The sequence below is a fragment of the Quercus suber genome, unplaced genomic scaffold (genome assembly GCF_002906115.3).
Source record: "Quercus suber isolate HL8 unplaced genomic scaffold, Cork oak 2.0 scaffold_144, whole genome shotgun sequence".
Lineage (NCBI taxonomy): Eukaryota > Viridiplantae > Streptophyta > Magnoliopsida > Fagales > Fagaceae > Quercus > Quercus suber.
The window spans coordinates 1,010,430-1,028,621 of NW_027069605.1; the positions used below are offsets into that span (position 1 = coordinate 1,010,430).

At 38.7% G+C, this 18,192-nt stretch overlaps 1 protein-coding gene across 1 annotated transcript; it reads left to right on the forward strand.

Moving 5' to 3' along the window:
• The first annotated feature begins 15,011 nt into the window (after positions 1-15,011).
• LOC112001487 (aspartic proteinase nepenthesin-1) lies at positions 15,012-16,821 on the forward strand. Its single transcript, XM_024033644.2, has one exon. It carries the CDS (start codon positions 15,420-15,422, stop codon positions 16,752-16,754), a length of 1,335 nt encoding a protein of 444 aa, XP_023889412.1. The 5' UTR covers positions 15,012-15,419; the 3' UTR covers positions 16,755-16,821.
• The last annotated feature ends 1,371 nt before the right edge of the window (positions 16,822-18,192 follow it).

The window sequence follows — 18,192 nt, forward strand, 5'->3', positions numbered from 1 at the left end:
CGCAGATCCAACAGTTGATCTTTCCCTTTGAATTCTGAGCGGGATAACTCCCACTTACTTCTACCCTCTATATAAAGCCTCAAGGGAAGTCACTTTCCCTTCATTTCACAAGTCTTCAAGCTTTCAGAGATTCCAAGCATTCAAAATTTATTACACTATCTAAGTTTCCAAGCTTCACCAACTCTTTTCTTCAAGAGATCATTGGAAATCCTTTTAAAGGTATCAAGGACTTATACAAGTACTTATCCTCGTAAGTATTCACTTCTTCAAATTCTTCTTTTTCTCTTCGGCCAATCTCCTCGGCCTTTTTTCTTCCTAGAAAACTTCTTTTACTTCTCCTTAGCGTGTTCGAATGGGTAGGTTCAAACACCTAATTGGCTCTTCGGCTAGCATGGAGGGCTTTAGGGCGAAGTACCATATTCCACAGTGAGTAGCCGTACAATATTATCCCCCGGACCGGGTACTCACAGATAGGGAAGTGGATGAAGTTTTCATTCCGATGATTGCCTTTATAGAGGGAGGAATGACACTTCCCATAGGTAGGATAACTAGAGACTACCTGCTCAACCACAGGTTATGCCCCCATTAGTGTGCTCCCAACCTGTTTAGGGTCTTAGGGAGTATAGATGCTCTAAACGATTAGATGAATCTAGAACTCACATAGCACGACGTCGTTCAAATGTATAAGTGTCATTCCCTTGCTAGCACAGGATATTATCTCAAGTCCCGGTCTGATGATGTTAGGTTGATATCCTGCCTTCCTATGTCCAACAAAGGCTTAAAGGATGATTATCTGATCGCCTCCGGGGAGTGGCATGATGGTCTTCACTGCCTTTAGTAGGGAAGTGGGATATCTTATCGCCTCCGGGGAGTGGGATATCTTAGGATTAGGTCCCTTAGTAGGGAATTTAGCTCTTTCATTTTTTCTACCTTCCTCCTTTATTATTTCATTCTCCCCTAATAATAACTTCTATCAATCTAACCATAATTTTCTCCTCGGATATTTTTCATAGATAAAATCCATACCGCTCTGAGGCTCAGCTTAATCAACGCTCCAACTCTCAATGCACTACTAAGATCTGAAGTGTTTATAAGTGAGGACGAGTAACTCCGAGCTGCTTATCTGATACTAGATTACGAATATCACGTGTGTTTTAAGGCACAGGCTAAGAGATCAAAGCTGGTGACCCTAGGCTAAACTGTATTGACGTTTCTGTGCTAGAGTTCCTAGCTCGGAAAGATCTTCTGCCCATCACTCTGCCCCTCCAACGTGTTCCTCAGGAAGTAGCTGCTCCGAGAGAGGAGATAGCCTCTACAAATTTGTCACTTGACACCAAAATTGACCAATTTCGATTTAAGGAGGATGGGGAAGAAAAGGCAAACCCTATAATTCAACTTATGGATTCTGAGGACGAGCTAGATAGGCACTTTGCTGCCCATCTCCCATGGTCGTCATTGCCCGTGCTGATCCTAGTTCCGAGGAGGAAGAAGCAATGGACATGAAGCCAAGGAAGGGATTAAGGGGTCTTTTTGCTGCGAGCAACCAAGGGGGTCGTCCAAAGATGCCCCTAAGTCTCAAGTTCTTGCCAACCTCTTGCCTCTTCCTCCTCCTCCTCCTCTCGTAACTTTGGTCAAATTGCTCCCTAATCCAAACCTAAAAAAGAAAAGGAAGGAGCTAGAAGTGCTGAGGTGGAGGAGGGCGAAATGGTTCCTCCGAAGGGGGGAAAGAAACAAAAAACCACTAGAGGAAAGAGGGCCTCCTATGTGGAGAGTAAGGAAGACTTCCTCGGGGTCGACATGCGCCAACTGCAGCGCACTTGGGCTCTCAAGCTGGAATTGGATGGTGCCTCCATTCTCTGGGATGCTTCGGTTTGAAATTTCCAAGGGAGACATTCGGGCTACATTGCTGAAGCCCTTGAGCAGCCACTTCTCCTGCCTAGGGACATGGAGGCTTACAGGCGCTACAAGTAGCTCAAACTCTTCTTGTCCCTAAAAAGGGACCTTGCTATGGTGAGCGTTTTGATATATCTCTTGAGTTAAGCATTCAGCAGCTCCTTTATCCTATCTCACTCCTTTTTTATTTCTATGCAAGTCACCCAGCAAATTTTTGTAGCCGAGGAGTGGGTTAAGGACACCCGCAATCAAGCTAAGGCGGAGGCCTACTCCTGGGCTGAAACCAAGAAGCAGTTGAGAGCTCTGAAGCAGGAGCAGACTGAGCTATCCAAGAAACTAAAAGAAGTGGACAAAGCTTGTCTGAGCACCAAAGCAGGAATAAAGACCACGGAGAGGCAGGTTAAAGATCAGTGCCAGAAACTACACATAACTAAGATTAACTTGGCCACCGAAAAACAAACTATTTTGGATCTAAAGGTGGAGCTGCAAAAAGCCAAAGATCCAGCTCGGGTGGCCAGGGAAGTCACTAAAGCCGTAGTGACGACATCCTACGAACGTGGGGTGACGGACACGGAGGAACGGCTGGCAGAGGAGGTGGCCATAGTGTGCCGGGACTACTGCGCCAAGTCTTGGGGAGTAGCCATAGACCAAGCGGGGGTCTTGTGGACTCCGAGCTGAGAAGAACTGAGAATATCTTCTACCCCATGGATATTCGAGAAATTCCTAAAACGGCCCCTCCTCTCAAGCAACTCCTTACCACCCAAGCTCCCATTCTTGATGTTGAAACTTCTAAAGGGGCTGGAGTGGGCGAGGAGGCTTAGCCACTGACGAAGGCCAAGCCCTCCAAGGACTCCTTTACAATCAGGGATATGGTCTCTCAGGCCAAGGACACAAAGCTTAAGTCTCAGGCCGGGGATCCTTAACCTAAGAAGGCTGATCCGAAGAAGGCCCCTCCACAAGCAAACACTTAGGCGTAAGTTTTTCTTTTGTAGTTTTTTATGTGTACATATTTCTTTGTAACAGCTTTCTGCCTTCTTTGTAATGCACTTTCCTTTGATCAATGAATAGACTTTTATTTCTATTTCTTGTGTCTTTACTTCATATGTTTTACATGTTTTCAAGCTTATTTTCATTGCAAATAAACTTGACATGTTGCCACTTTAGTTTTAATAAAAGCTAACAATAATACCCTGCTACTAGTGTAAATAATTTGACTAGGTACCAACAATGAAGAGATTTACCCTATATTTACACTACGAATTGCTCTTTCTGTAATGAGGGCTGAATCTAATAAAGACAAGTAATAAATTTACACTTGGATAAATAAATAAGGATTCTAATTTACTCAGGGCTACCAATTTGAGGAGCTGGCTACAATTTTAGATCTGTCTTGACACTTAGTGAGATACAGATAGATATCATGGAGTGTTAACCCCCCCCCCCCTCCCCCCAAGTGTGCGGTCCAAACAGGCATACATAGTTAAGGTTCTGTTTAAACACTTATAAAAGATATCATAGAGTGTTAACTTTCCCAAAGCATCTGGTCTGATGACTTCAGGCATGACTAAGGTTCTGTTTAAACACTTATAAAAAATGTCATAGTGTATTAATTCCCCCATAACATCTGGTCCGAGGACTTAAGCATGACTATGGTTTTGTTTAAATACTTATAAAATATGTCATAGTGTATTAATTTCCCCATAGCATGTGGTCTAAAGACTTCAGGCATGACTATAGTTCTGTTTAAACACTTATAAAAGATGTCATAAACTGTTAACTTTCCCAAAGCATCTAGTCTGAGGACTTCAGGTATGATTAAGGTTTTGTTTAAACACTTATAAAAGATGTCATAGAATGTTAACTTTCCTAAAGCATCTGGTCCGAGTACTTCAAGTATGACTAAGGTTTTGTTTAAACACTTATAAAGGATGTCATAGAGTGTTAACTTTCCCAAAACATCTGGTCCGAGGACTCCAGACATGAATAAGATTTTGTTTAAACACTTATAAAAAATGTCATAGTGTATTAATTTCCCCATAGCATTTGATCCGAGGACTTCAAGCATGACTATGGTTCTATTTAAACACTTATAAAAGATGTCATTGAGTATTAATTTCACCCAAGTATGTGGTCCGAGAGACTTAGACATAACTTAGGATCTGTTTAACACTTATAAAAGATTGAATAATGAGAGGTATACTGCCTTTGATAAATGAACATATTGACAAAAGAGACTTTCATTAATAATAATACATTTTCAGGTTGTTTACATTCCACGAGCGTGTTATTACATGTTCATCTAAGTCTTCTAGAAAATATGCTCTGATACCAACCACCGAGGTGATGCAATATGGTCCTTCCCAATTGGATTCTAGTTTTCCCACACTGGGTTCTTCATAGTACCTAAAACCTTTATCAACACCAAATCACTAGGCACTAATGGTCTCAACTTTACGTTGGCATCATAACCTTGCTTAAGCTTGTGTTGCTAGTATGCCAGTTGGATCATTACATTTTCTCTCATTTCCTCAATCAAGTCTAGGATTTTTTTCTAGCAATCCATTGTTATTACTCAAATCAAAAGTACTTGTCCTCAGCGTCGGGAAGCCAGTCTCTAAAAGGATAACAACTTCGGCTCAATATGTCATTAAGAAAGGGGTCTCCCCTGTCAACTTGCGAGGTGTGGTTCGGTATGTCCATAAGACATGTGGCAGTTCTTGCACCCATTTTCTCTTCGCATCGTTCAACCTGTTCTTGAGTCCACTTACAATGACCTTGTTAACAGCCTCGGCTTGTCCATTTCCTTAGGGATAGGCTGGGGTAGAATATCTATTTGTAATTCCTAGGTCACAGCAATATCTACTAAAAGATTTGCTATCAAACTGAAGGTTGTTGTTCGAGATGAGGGTATGAGGGACTCTGAATAATGTGACAATGTTCTTCCATACAAACTTCTTGGCATCCACGTCTCTGATGTTTGCTAGAGGCTCAACTTTGACCCACTTAGTAAAGTAGTCCGTGCTGACCAACAGGTATCTCTTTTTTCTTGATACCTTGAGGAAAGGGCCCACTATGTCTAAGCCCTATTGAGCAAATGGCCAAGGGCAAGACAGTGGATTAAGGGCTCTCCCTCGTTGGTGTATGTTTGGTGTGAATATTTAGCATTGGTCACACTTCTTTACATATTCTTGTGCTTCTCTTTGCATATTTGGCCACCAATAGCCTTAAGTGATGGCTCTGTACACCAAAGATCTGCCTCCGGTGTGGCTCCCACAAATCCCCTCATGTAACTTTTCAAGGAGTAATTCTGTTGCCTCGAGGTGTATGCATAACATTTATGGGCCAGAAAAAGAGCGTTTATATAACTTCTGGTCTTTGGACAGCCAAAATTGAGGAGCCTTTCTACATAGTTTGTCTGCTTCTAATTTCTCCTTGGTTAGGGTGTCCTCTTTTAAGAACAGTGCTATGGGGTCCATTCAGCTAGGCCTTACCCTAACTTGGTGAACATGAACCACATCTCTATTCATCTCTATGGGCTTGCATAGGTCTTCTACAAGGATGACCCGAGGTAAGCTTTGCGCCGAGGAGGTTGCGAGTGTGGCTAGGGAATCGGCATGTGCATTTTCGCTCTAAGGGATGTGTGACAGGCTAAAAGATTCGAATTCTGATTGTAGGTGCCTAACCTGACTCAAGTAACCCTGCATTCTTTTATCCCTCACTTCAAATTCTCCTTTCACTTGGCTGGCGACCAATCTAGAGTCTGAAAACATATCTACGGCCTTTCCGCCCATTTTTCAAACTATGGTCATTCCCATCAACAAAGCCTCATATTCAGTTTCGTTATTGGTGGCCAAGAATCCTAATCTTAATGATTTCTTGATGGTGATCATTTCGAGGGATACTAGAGCCCTTCTAATTTGCTGCACCATCAACGTACATTTTCCAGGATAGGGGACCCTGTTGGAAGATCAAGCCAATTGATTTTTCACCCATAGGTTATGTTTTCGTTTCTTTTTTTAACGGGGATTCAGCAAACTCGACTACTAGATCCGAAAGGACTTGACCCTTGACAAAGGTGTGAGGCATGTATTTGATGTTGAAAGCCCTTAAGATTGTAGCCCACTTAGCAATCTTTCCCATGTAATCAGTGCTTTGGAGCAGAGCTCTAAACAGATCCTGAGTTAGGACAACAACCGTGTGTGCTTAAAAGTAGTGGGGGAGTTTGCGTGTGATGTGTACCACTACTAAAATAGCCTTTTCTAGTGGCAGATAACGGATTTAGGCCTCATGTAGTGACCTGCTTACATAATAAACTGGCCTTTGTGTGCCACCATCAACTTGTATCAGGACCAAGCTTACAGCATGAGAGGCCACAACAATATAAGTGAACAAGACTTCGTCAACCTCAGGGCTAGACATGATAGGAGGCCGAGAGAGATAATCCTTAAACTATTGGAAGGCCAAGGCACACTACTCAGTCCACTCAAACCTCTTCCATTTATTCATCAGTAGGAAGAAGGGTCTACACCTATCCACCGATCGAAAGATAAATCGGTTCAGGGTAATAGTCATTCCGATCAGTTTTTGGACTTCCTTGGGATTTCGAGGTGGTTGTAAGCTATTGATCGCTTTAATATGATCAAGGTTAACTTCAATTTCCCTATGGGTTACCATGTAGCCCAAAAATTTGCCTGATCCCACACCAAATGAACATTTGAAAGCGTTGAGGCGTAACTTGTGTTTTCTCAGAATTTCAAAGATGTTTTTGAGATCTCCTAAGTGCTCGGACACTACCTTGCTTTTTACCACCATGTCATCTATATAGACCTCAATGCTCTTGCCCAACTGCAGTTTAAGCATCCTAGTCATCATCCTTTGATAGGTAGACCCTGTATTTTTCAAACTGAATGGCATCACTTTGTAGTGGTAGTTTCCGGTAGGAGTGATGAAAGTTGTCTTCTCCTGATCATCCAAAGCTAGTGATATTTAGTGGTATCCCTGAAAGGTGTCTAAGAAGCTCATCTGAGGATGGCCTACAATTGCATCCACCAGCTAGTCTATCTTAGGCATAAGGAATGGATCCTTTAGGAAAGCCCTATTCAGATCTGTGAAGTCCACACACACTTGCCATTTCCCATTCTTCTTCTTCACCACCACGGTATTGGCCAACCATTCAGGGTAAAATACCTCTTTGATAGTCCCTACCTACTTTAGTTTATTCACCTCATCTTTAACAACATCGAAGTGGTCCCTGGACGGGCGCCGAGAAGGTTGCTTCTTGGGAGTGATAGAGGGATTAAAGTTTAAATGATGATAGATGAAGCTCGAACCCACCCCTAAGGCTTCGTAAGCACTCCATGCGAAGATATCAATGTTTTTTCTAAGGAACTCTATCAGCTCTTCCTTCTCTGGAAGAGGTAGCTGAGCCCCGATCTGAAAGAATTTCTCTAAATCATTACCAATAACAACCTTTACCAAACCTGCACATTTCACCTCCTCGTTCGACCCATCGACAGGCAACGTCGAAGCTTTTAATTGCTATAAGCCCCCTTTAGCATAGGTCGAGGACTCAGCCTCGGGCTGATGCTGGATGGCAACCACTAGGCATTGCCTGGCCATAGATTGATCTCCCAGGATCTCCTTAACTTGGCCCACAGATGAATATTTCACCTTCTGGTGTAGAATGGAAGAAACAGTTCCTAGGGTATGAAGCCAAGGTCTGGCCACGACAGCTATGTAAGGTTAATAGGCCTTCACTACAATAAAGTCCACCTCCACTACTTCTAAACCAGTCTACACGGGTAGCCTAATTTGGCCCTTTAGGATGACAATCTTCCCATCAAAACTTACTAGGGGCGAGCTGTAGGGTGTAAGGTCCTTGGGTCTTAAGCTCAGCCCCTTATACAGGTTGAGGTACATTATCTTGGCACCACTGCCTTGGTCCACCATCACCCTCTTCACATCATACCCTCTGATCCTGAGTGTGACCACCAAATCGTCATCATAGGGCTGTATGGTTCCGATCTTATCCTCTTCTTAAAAACCCAGTGTTGGTTGGGTGTTTGTTCTAGCCCTCTTCGGCTTTGAATTGGGATCCTCGATGGTCAACTGAGCCATTAACATCACTTTGGAAGGATAAGACCCGGTCCTCTATAGGGTGGCGAAAATGACATTTATCATGCCTAATGGAGGTCTCGAATGAGCATCTCTTGGTGGTTTCTAGCCAGTCTAGCTCCCTTGGCCACTGGAATGATGTAAGAGGTGCTTCAACTTTCCTTCCCGGACCAGCTGGTCCAAATGGTCTCACAAGTTCCTACAGTCTTCTGTAGTATGCCCCTGGTCTTGGTGATATTCGCAATAAAGGCCCTAATTTCACCTTATAGGGTTTCCTACCATCTTGTTTGGCCATTTGAAGAATGACTCATTCTTAATCTTCTCTAGGACCTGATGCACCGGCTCTCGAAACACTGCATTGACCGCCTGAGTATTAGCAAGCCCTGGCTACTCAGCGTAGTCCCTCCTAGGCCGATTGTTATTGTACCTATCCAACCTGAAATCCCTCCTCTCCTAAGGGATAATGTTCGCCTTACTTTTCCCCTACTGCTGGTCTTCTTCAACCTTTTATACTTGTCAATCCGTTCCATGAGTGGGCGTATGCTTGTGACAGGTTCTCCTGTCAAGGACTTCCTTAAACCGTGCTCAGTTGAGAGGCTACTCTTGAAAGTACTGATGGCGATGTCATCAAAGTCACTATCTATCTTATTGTACATCTCCCAATATCTGTCTGAATACGTTTTCAGGATCTCCTCTTCTCACATGGACAAGGACAATAGAGAGTCTAAAGGCCAAGGGACTCTTCTACAAGTGATGAAACAAGAGCCAAATGCTTGGGTGAGCCCTCTGAATGAGTCTATGGAACCTGCCCTCAAGCCATCAAACCACCTCATGGCCACGGGCCCTAAACTGGAGGGGAACACTTTGCACATCAAGGCCTCGTCCTTGGAATGGACAGCCATTCTCTAGTTGAAATAGCTCACATACTCCACAAGATCTGTTCGACCATTGTAGATGGTGAACGTTGGCTGATTAAACTGCCGAGGTAGTTTTGCACCCTCGATCTTATGCGTAAAAGGTGACCTAGAAATCTGGTTTAACGCCTTACTCATTGCGTTATTTCCCAGGCTTCTGCATGGCGGACTCTTGTACCTATGTTTGTGATGATGTTCTTCCTCGTAGGAGAAGGACTCTCTGGGTGGGGTCCTTAACCTTCGCCTATAACTGGCATCCTCTCTATCATCAGAGAAAGCGTCAGAGCTAGAAGGGATTTGTTTTCACCGTGCGTGGCACAACTTTCTATTCAACTAGTCAATCTCTAGTTGCATGGCCTTGTTACTCTTTGCATGGGAGATATGGCTTCTACCTCGAGGCTGACTTCTATTAGTATGTGTGGTAAGCACACTTCCTTCATGATCACCTCTCCGCTCAAGGTTGACAAAGGGGTCACCATGCTGGGATCCCATAGACTTTGCTTAGTGTGGACCTAATCTTACTATAGTTAACCACTGCACTCACTATCGCACAACTTCTTCCTACAGATGGTGCCAATTATATGGACACGATTTGTAGCCCAAAACCTAAGATGTGTGGGATATTGGCCCAGTGAGTCCAGTACAATAAATTTGTAGAGAGTGGATCAAAGAACTAGGCCCTAATAAATTTTACAACCGCTAGCATGAATTTAAAAAATAATCAAGTAAGAACAAGGCACATAGGGCTGAATGAATTCCCTGTACAATGAGGCAAACCTTAGTATAAATCAATAAAACTGATTACAAATGCAACTTTTATTGCTACAGTATTCTTTCTCCCTTTTTTTCGATCCCCTTCCTTCAGGGATCTCTTACATTATATATCTCCTTCTTGGTTATCCTGACCCTCCATTTGTCAATCGTCTAAGCCACCACTTGAGTGCCCGTCCTATCAAACACCTCTTCTGGCTCTCTGTGAGTTGCATTAGCCAAGAAAGCACTGTTCAAGGATCATCTTCACATAAATACGGCAAAAAAGTAGCTGCAGTGCATTTAATGCGGAGGTAGCAGCTTTCCCTTGGATATTTTTGGGTCCCCTGCCTTCTCGTGTGTTCATGAGGCACGCTTCTAACACTAAAGCTTCTATGGAGGTCATTTTCGTCATTGGAATACATATCTGAGCTATATTTGTCATAGCCGAGGAGGAATTCCTCCTCGAACCACCTTCCACCCCTTTCTTACTCATAAGACTCTAAACTAGAATCCCTCATAACTATTTGTCCCTCCTCGACATGCCAATGTCCTCGGATGAAGCCTAATGCCTAATACATAATTTTGGGTCTTTATCCCTACAATGTTTATTACTGGGAAAACTTATCTGCCAAAACAAAAATAAAACAAAACATTTTCCTTTTTCCTAATATTTTACATAGGAATCATCAATTTTTGTCCATTGCCACATAACTATCATACTTAATAGCAATTTAATAAAGATTAATACAACCAAAAGCACAAAACAACATGGTTTTCTTTTCTCTTTCTCTTTTTTAGCTAGTGTACTGCATACTAATTCTCTCTCTCTCTCTCTCTCTCTCTCTCTCTCTCTCTCTCTCTCTCTCTCTCTCTCTCTCTCTCTCTCTCTCTCTCTCTCTCTCTCTCTCTCTCTCTCTCTCTCTCTCTTTTGGCTAGTGTAATACACATTATAAATAATATATAAGGTCAAACATATTATAAGAGTCACCCACAACAACATATAATGCAGCAAACTTCAAGACTACTAAATGCTTGATTTAATAGACAAATAGGAAAATAGAATAAAATAATACCCATCTCAATACCTATTTGGAAGGGGATTTTCACAATACTCATCTCAATACAGAATCATTAAAAAATTTTTTTTTTTTAAGAAGCAAAAATTGACTAAAGGGCAAGCAAAACAAAGAAACCCAAAAACCGAAATTACATTTTTCAAACAAATATTAAAACTTTAGATCAATCAATCACTACTAAGCATGCAATATTAATACATACATATAAATATAAAAAAGTTACAGAGAGAAAGAGAGGCTCACCAATTAAAGAGAGAGAGAAGGGGATAAGGAAGGAGCTCAGTGATGGTGGTGGACACAAAGAAAGATGAGGAAGGAGCTCAGTGAAGATAGTGATGTTGTAAGGGAGGGTTTTGATCAAGGAAAAAAATGGTGTTTGATGATTACGAAGGGGAAGAGTAAAGTCCGGGCGAGTGGATCAAAACGACACCATTGGAAGGGTTGAAGGTGATGTTAACAAAACCAGAATTGATAGTGGCATGACCAGGGGTTTGGAAGAGAGCAGTCACGAGAGTGCCAGAGGGAGGGATCTGGTGGAGGTCGGACCAGGTGAGGTATTGTAGGAGGACGTGGTAGCGGAGGACGTCGAGGAGGTTGGTAGGAGAGAAGTGGTGGCTTGTGAGGAAGTCAGAGGTGGGAGAGAGGTAGGAGTTAGGGACGGCGAGAAGAGTAATGGAGGTGTGTTGGAAGATATCGGTGGAGATAGTGGTGGAGGAGATGAGGGAAGTGAAGGAATAGAGGTCAGGGAAGGAGCTCAGCTGCTATAGGCAAAGCTGAAGTTAGAGTGGTGACTAAGTGAGATTGAGAGTGAAAGTGACAAATGGAGGGTGAGGGCTTAAGATCAGAGAGTGAGAGAGGGAGATCTGATCTGCGATGAAAGCTAGAGGCTAGTGTGCATTTGGTGAACAAAAGGGCTAATTAGATCTTTGTATTACTATTTATACCAACCCTAAAGCTGTGTTTTTAACCTACGGCTATAGGCAAAGCTAAAGTCACGTTTTAAAAACGCGGCTATAGGAAAACTAAAGCTGCGTTTTTTAAATGTGGATATAGACTAAATTTATAGCCGCATTTAAAAATGCGGCCATATGTCAAATTAAAAAAAAAAAAATTAAAATAGAAAGATCCTATAGCCACATGTTTAAAAAGCGGCAATAGCTCCTAACCAAAAAATGTGGCTATAAACACCCAAAAGCACAGTTGTAGACATATTTTATAGCCTCATTTTAAACACATGGCTATTGTTGAATACTTTAAGCCGTGTTTACTTAAAACATGGATATAGCCTGCCTATGGCCGCATTTTTGCAGACACAACTATAACCCATGTGTTTTGTAGTGATTAATCATTCTAAAAAAGAAAGAAAAAAAAAGAATTGGAAGTAATAATAAATTAATAACCTACATGAACCTTTAAAGTTTAAACCAACTCACCATCCAAAATAACAAATTAAATTAAATTTTGCTAAAATATCAATTCACCAAGAACCCTTAAACCAACCCCAAGCGCCCTAACCCCTGCATCAAAAATAGCAAATAAAATTCATTTTTGCTAAAATATTAATGCACCCACATGAACCTTTAAGCATTTACACTAAATATAAAACAAAAAACAATTCCACTACACTTCCCAATCTTTGAATCAAACTATATATATACTCAGAAATATTTTTATTTTTATTTTATTTATTTATTAAAAAAGAAAAAGAAAAAGAATAAATAAGACAGTTTCAACTCACATTCTGCAGCGTGATTGTCTTTCTATCCAGCTCCAGAATTCTGATTTTCAAAAACATTTACCTCTAAATTTCAAGTGCAGACCCATAAGCTATATTTAAACCCACAGCATATATACACTCACACACATATATACATGTGTACATAAAACTCCATCATAAATTTTTAAAAATCATAATCATTCATTGTTAAATAATTGGTCTGGATTTTACAGCATTATTAGCATTTAATTAAACAATAATTGCACTAATTTGACATTTATATATGGTAATGACAAAGCAAAGTCTAAATTTAATAGTTATAATTTTAATATTAAAAATCTTGATAGCATCTTCAAATCCCATGTGCATGCATACATGTAATACACACACATACATGTATGCGGAGAGAGAGAGAGAGAGAGTTACATAATCAAATGGTCTTTATTTTAGTTTTTTTTTTTTTTTAATTTTTTTTAAGAAGTCTTTATTTAGTTGCCTATGAATCATCCTAAAAATAAGAGAAGTGCTACATTAACAATATTTTTACAATATTTTTACAACATTTTTTCTCATAATTGAAACCTATTTATCTACCAATAACAACTTATAACAACCTGCAACGTATAATTTGTTGTGAAATTGTTGTCGAAATAAAATTTCTCTAAAAATATATATATATATATATATATATATATAAACTTTGAGCCACCACTTACGGAATAAAGCATAATCAACCTTGAAACCCTGACGTTATTCACTAATATCCTTCATAATCGTTTTCCAAATCACTAAAATTAGCATTTTTCTTCTAGAAAAAAAGGAAAAAAAAAAAGAAAAAAAAAAAAAAGAAGAAAAGAAATTCAAAGTACGTGTAAAGTATCACTAATTTTACTTACGCCTCCCCACCCCCAAAATATCTGTTTAATTTATGTATTTGATGTTATTTTATAAAAATGTGAGACGTATTATACTTCTTATCATCATGATTATATTGCTCTCTCAGACCTTTATCTTTTGATGAATCAATCTTTATCTTTTAAAGGGAGATAAATTTGAGTGTGTTATAGATAATTAAGTTACATCTATTATCCAATGTGTTCTTTTATAAGTCTAATATTTATTTTTATTGAGAATTATCTTAACAATTAATAAGTCACATGATAAAGCCAATTGAGAATTATCTTAATTAAGTTGTTTCTATCTTCTTAAAAAAAAAAAAATTGTTAAAATTTTGTACAATTATTTGGCAATTAAACATAATATTTATTTGATGGAATCAAGGCTTTTAAGCTCAACTTTTATTAAATAGTGTCAACCTATATGTTATGTTGGAAAAGGATTTCTAAACTGGAAACTGAAGTCTATGGAATTTACACAACTATATATCTTGATGATTACTATGGTGAAAAGGAGAAGAGTAAGATTCATAAGTAAGTGTAAAATATCACTAATTTTACTTCCCCAACACACCCCCCCCCCCCCCACCCCCCAACCCCCTCCCCTCCCTTAAATATCTGTTTAATTTATATATTTGATGTTATTTTTACATTATACTTCTTATCATCATGATTACTCTCTCAAATCATTGTTTATCTTTTAAAGAGTGATAAATTTAATTAGATTTGTTATAGATACTTAAGTTGCATCTATTGTCTAATGTGTGTGTGTGTGTGTTTAAATTATAAGTCTAATCTTTATATTTATTGAGAATTATCTTAACAATTAATAAGTCACATGATAAAAGCTAATTATATGATGTAGAAAGTCGATGAAAGCAATTAAGTTGTTATTTCTATCTTCTTCTCAAAAAAATAAAAATTTGTTATTTTTATCTAAAAAATTGTTACAATATTGTTCAATTATTTGGCGATTAAACATGATATTCATGCGACTGAACTAATGCTTTTAATCTCAACTTTTTTATTAAACAGTGCAAACATATATATTATGTTGGCAAAGGATTTCTAACCCGGTAACTAAAGTCAAAGGAATTTAGGCAACGATATATTTTGGCAAAAACTATGGTGAAAAGGAGAAGAGTCATTATGTAAGTAAGATTCATACCTAATCATAATAAGACAACCGAACCACCTCTGGCCACCAATGCTTGGGAACCAAACAAACCAGGTCCATTCTTTTTCTTGAAATTCTTTAATGTTTTTTCTTTGCAAATAGTAAACAAGGTAGTCCACCAACCCATCAAATCCATATTTAGGTCAACTTCGATATCAATTTGGATTACACAAAAGTAAGAGAAAAATAATGTAATGATATCATGTATACAATGATCTTGGCGAAAACTTTACGTATAACCATTGCTTTCATATGCTTCTTCTGCGTGAATCATCTAGATGCGTGTACAAAATGCAATATTTTATTCCTTTTCATAAAACACAATCATCACCAGATATGATTGTTTTCATATTAGTAATATTTTCCAATTGTAGATGCTCAAAATTTGGTATTTTCTTACTCAACCTAAGTTTTGTATAGAATCTAATAGATATATATATATATATATATATGTAGCCCGTGAAGAAAACAAAAGCGTGAGAGTATGAGACATGAGTCGCTCCCCAGTTGTCATAAATTTTATTTTATTTTGCCTAGAATTATTATTTGCTTTTGATTCTTGAAACCTCATTTTCCTCAACCACCACGAAAGAATCGGCATTAGCTCCCCACACTACACTGATATCTCAACCTCCACTACTAATTGAGTTGGAATGTCACAATGGGTTTTCATTGTAACAAACAACTTTGCCTCTAATCTCTCCTGCTAGCAGGTATATCGTGAACTCTTCAAAAATTTCCTTCATTATCCCCTTCATTATTGAACGGAGCGTTTGCAACATTTATCTGTGTCATCTATAAGACTATCTAATCACAAAAACCTTATATATTTCCACCACTTCCTTTCCATCACTTTCTCACAAAAACCCTTTATGCCTCATGGCTTCTTTATCTTTATTCATATTTGTTACACTAGCAATACTAGTCATCTTATTCGTTAACCCTACGTTCTCCACCTCAAGGAGAGCTCTTGAGCACAAGAAAGTGCAAACCGGTTTCCGGGTCACACTCAAACATGTTGATTCAGGTAAAAACCTCACTAAATTCGAGCGAATCCAGCGAGGAATGAAGCGAGGGCAACTCAGGTTGCAGAGGCTTAGTGCAGCCACCACAGCCTCATCAGATGCTGCACAACTTGAAGCACCAATACATGCAGGCACTGGTGAGTTTCTGATGAACTTAGCTATTGGTACACCACCAGAGAGCTTCTCAGCAATCCTAGACACCGGCAGTGATTTGATATGGACTCAATGCAAGCCTTGTACACAGTGTTATGACCAGCCCACACCAATTTTCGATCCCAAAAAATCATCTTCTTTCTCTAAGTTATCATGTAACAGCCAGTTATGTTCAGCACTACCCGCCTCAACGTGTGCTAGTGATGGTTGTGAGTATATCTATCAATATGGTGATTATTCTGTGACACAAGGCATTTTGGCTAGCGAGACCTTCACGTTTGGTAACAAGGTTTCAATTCCCAACGTTGGGTTCGGTTGTGGGAGTGACAATGAGGGAGATGGGTTCAGCCAAGGTTCAGGCTTGGTGGGTCTTGGACGTGGACCCTTGTCATTGGTTTCACAGCTTGAGGAACCCAAATTTTCTTATTGTTTAACTTCCATTGATGATTCAAAAACTAGTTCACTTTTTTTGGGGTCTCTAGCAAGTGTGAATGGCACACAAAAAAAATCAATCACCACAACCACTTTAACCAAAAATCCATCTCAGCCATCTTTTTATTTTCTTTCTCTTAAAGGGATCTCTGTTGGTGGCACTCGCTTGGACATTGATAAATCCACTTTTGAGGTACAAGATGATGGTAGTGGTGGCCTAATCATAGACTCTGGCACAACCCTTACTTACATTGATGGTCATGCTTTTGATGCACTCAAAAAAGAATTCATTGCTCAGACTAAACTTCCTGTGGATACTTCAGGTGTCTCTGGCCTTGATCTTTGCTTTACATCGCCTTCTGACACAAGTGATGTAGAGGTTCCAAAACTGATTTTCCATTTCAATGGTGGTGATTTGGATTTGCCTGCAGAAAACTATGTGGTTACTGATTCAAGTTCGGGATTGCTTTGCTTGGCCTTAGGGAGCTCAGGAAACTCAGGCATGTCAATCTTTGGGAATATTCAGCAGCAGAACTATTTGGTAATCCATGATCTTGCCAAGGAGACCTTGTCGTTCATTCCTAAGCAATGTGATGAGTTGTGAATCACTTGTTTAATCGCATTGTATTACCTGTGTTTCTTTGTGTGGTTTCAATGAGATTGTTATGATATATCTTCTTAGTATAGTTACTATAGTAGATTATATTGCTTTGATAAAATGAACATTTTATCTCCAAATCTAATGGGATAATTGTTCTTGCTGCTGGTTTGGTATAGCATTTTAAAATGGCATTTTCTCAAAATATAATTTTTTAAACATCACTTGTTTTTTGGGTATAACCTTTAAAAATTATAGGATCACAATTTATTATTACACAAATTTTGCCGTGATCTCCTATATAGCTATTAGAAGTAGAGAAAAAAAAAGGTCCTTATGAAAGTAACATACATTCAATTAGTTGAAACAAAATGTGTATGAAGTAAAATAAGTTGTTGAATTAGCTACTAGCTAGAATTATTGATAATTTTTATTAGAGAATATATTGAAAACCTTTTTAAAAATTCTATTTTCAAAAAGATGACAAAATAAGATATATCAAACGGAACTAGTCCTATTTTTAATTTAAAACCTCATCATTAAAGTTTTTTCCCCTTCCATATAGTGAATAGTTATTGTTAAATCTCTATATTGAGACAAATCTTTTTTTTTTTTTGGGTGCTTTTATATATATATATATATATATTTTTTTTTTTTTGAGAAGAGCTTAAAGATGATCTTAATCACACAATATTAGATGTTGTTATAAAATGTTAGTTAATTAATAAAATGATCATTTTATCGTCAAAACTAACGGGATATGTAGCATAGGAATAGGTATGTAAGTGACGTGCCTCGTCGATCAATGTATGTCTTTGTGAATTATTAAAAAAAAAAAAAAAAAAAAAAGATGTGTCTTTGTGTGATTACTTTGCGTCCTGAGTTATTGCAGAAAAGTACAACGGTTACTCAACGTCCCTTACTTAAAAATAAAAAATAAGGAAAGAAAACGAAAGAGAGTGAACGAAAAAACATACAAATATGGAGTATGGAGTGCCCTTTGTTATCACTCAAATGACAAAAGAAGGGACATTCTTTTTCGTCAAGAGACGTGCAAGCAATCACACTATGACACAAATGGGTCCATTATTTTTATTATTATTACTTTCTTCTTCCAAGTACCATTTCAGATTAGATATTTCTTTTCCATAAACGCTAACTTAAATTTTTCGTGGTCTCTCCATCAAGCTTTTTTTTTCTTTTTCTTTTTTTCATGAACGCTAACTTAAATTTTTCGTGGTCTCTCCATCCTATAATTACTTTAAGCAAGCTTCTTCTTCTTTTTCATTTTTCTTTTTTTTTCAATATAAAATTTGTACCCAAAAAAAAAAAAAAAAAAAAAGAACTTGATTTAACTTTCAAAAGTACTAAATCGATAGTTCTTGTCAACTTTGAAATAGAGTGTGAGGTCTTTAGAGGCGAAAGTCCATAGAAGAAGAGACTA

Coding starts and splice junctions, on each gene's coding strand:
- LOC112001487 (XM_024033644.2), top strand. CDS start 15,420: ATGGCTTCTTTATCTTTATTCATATTTGTTACACTAGCAATACTAGTC.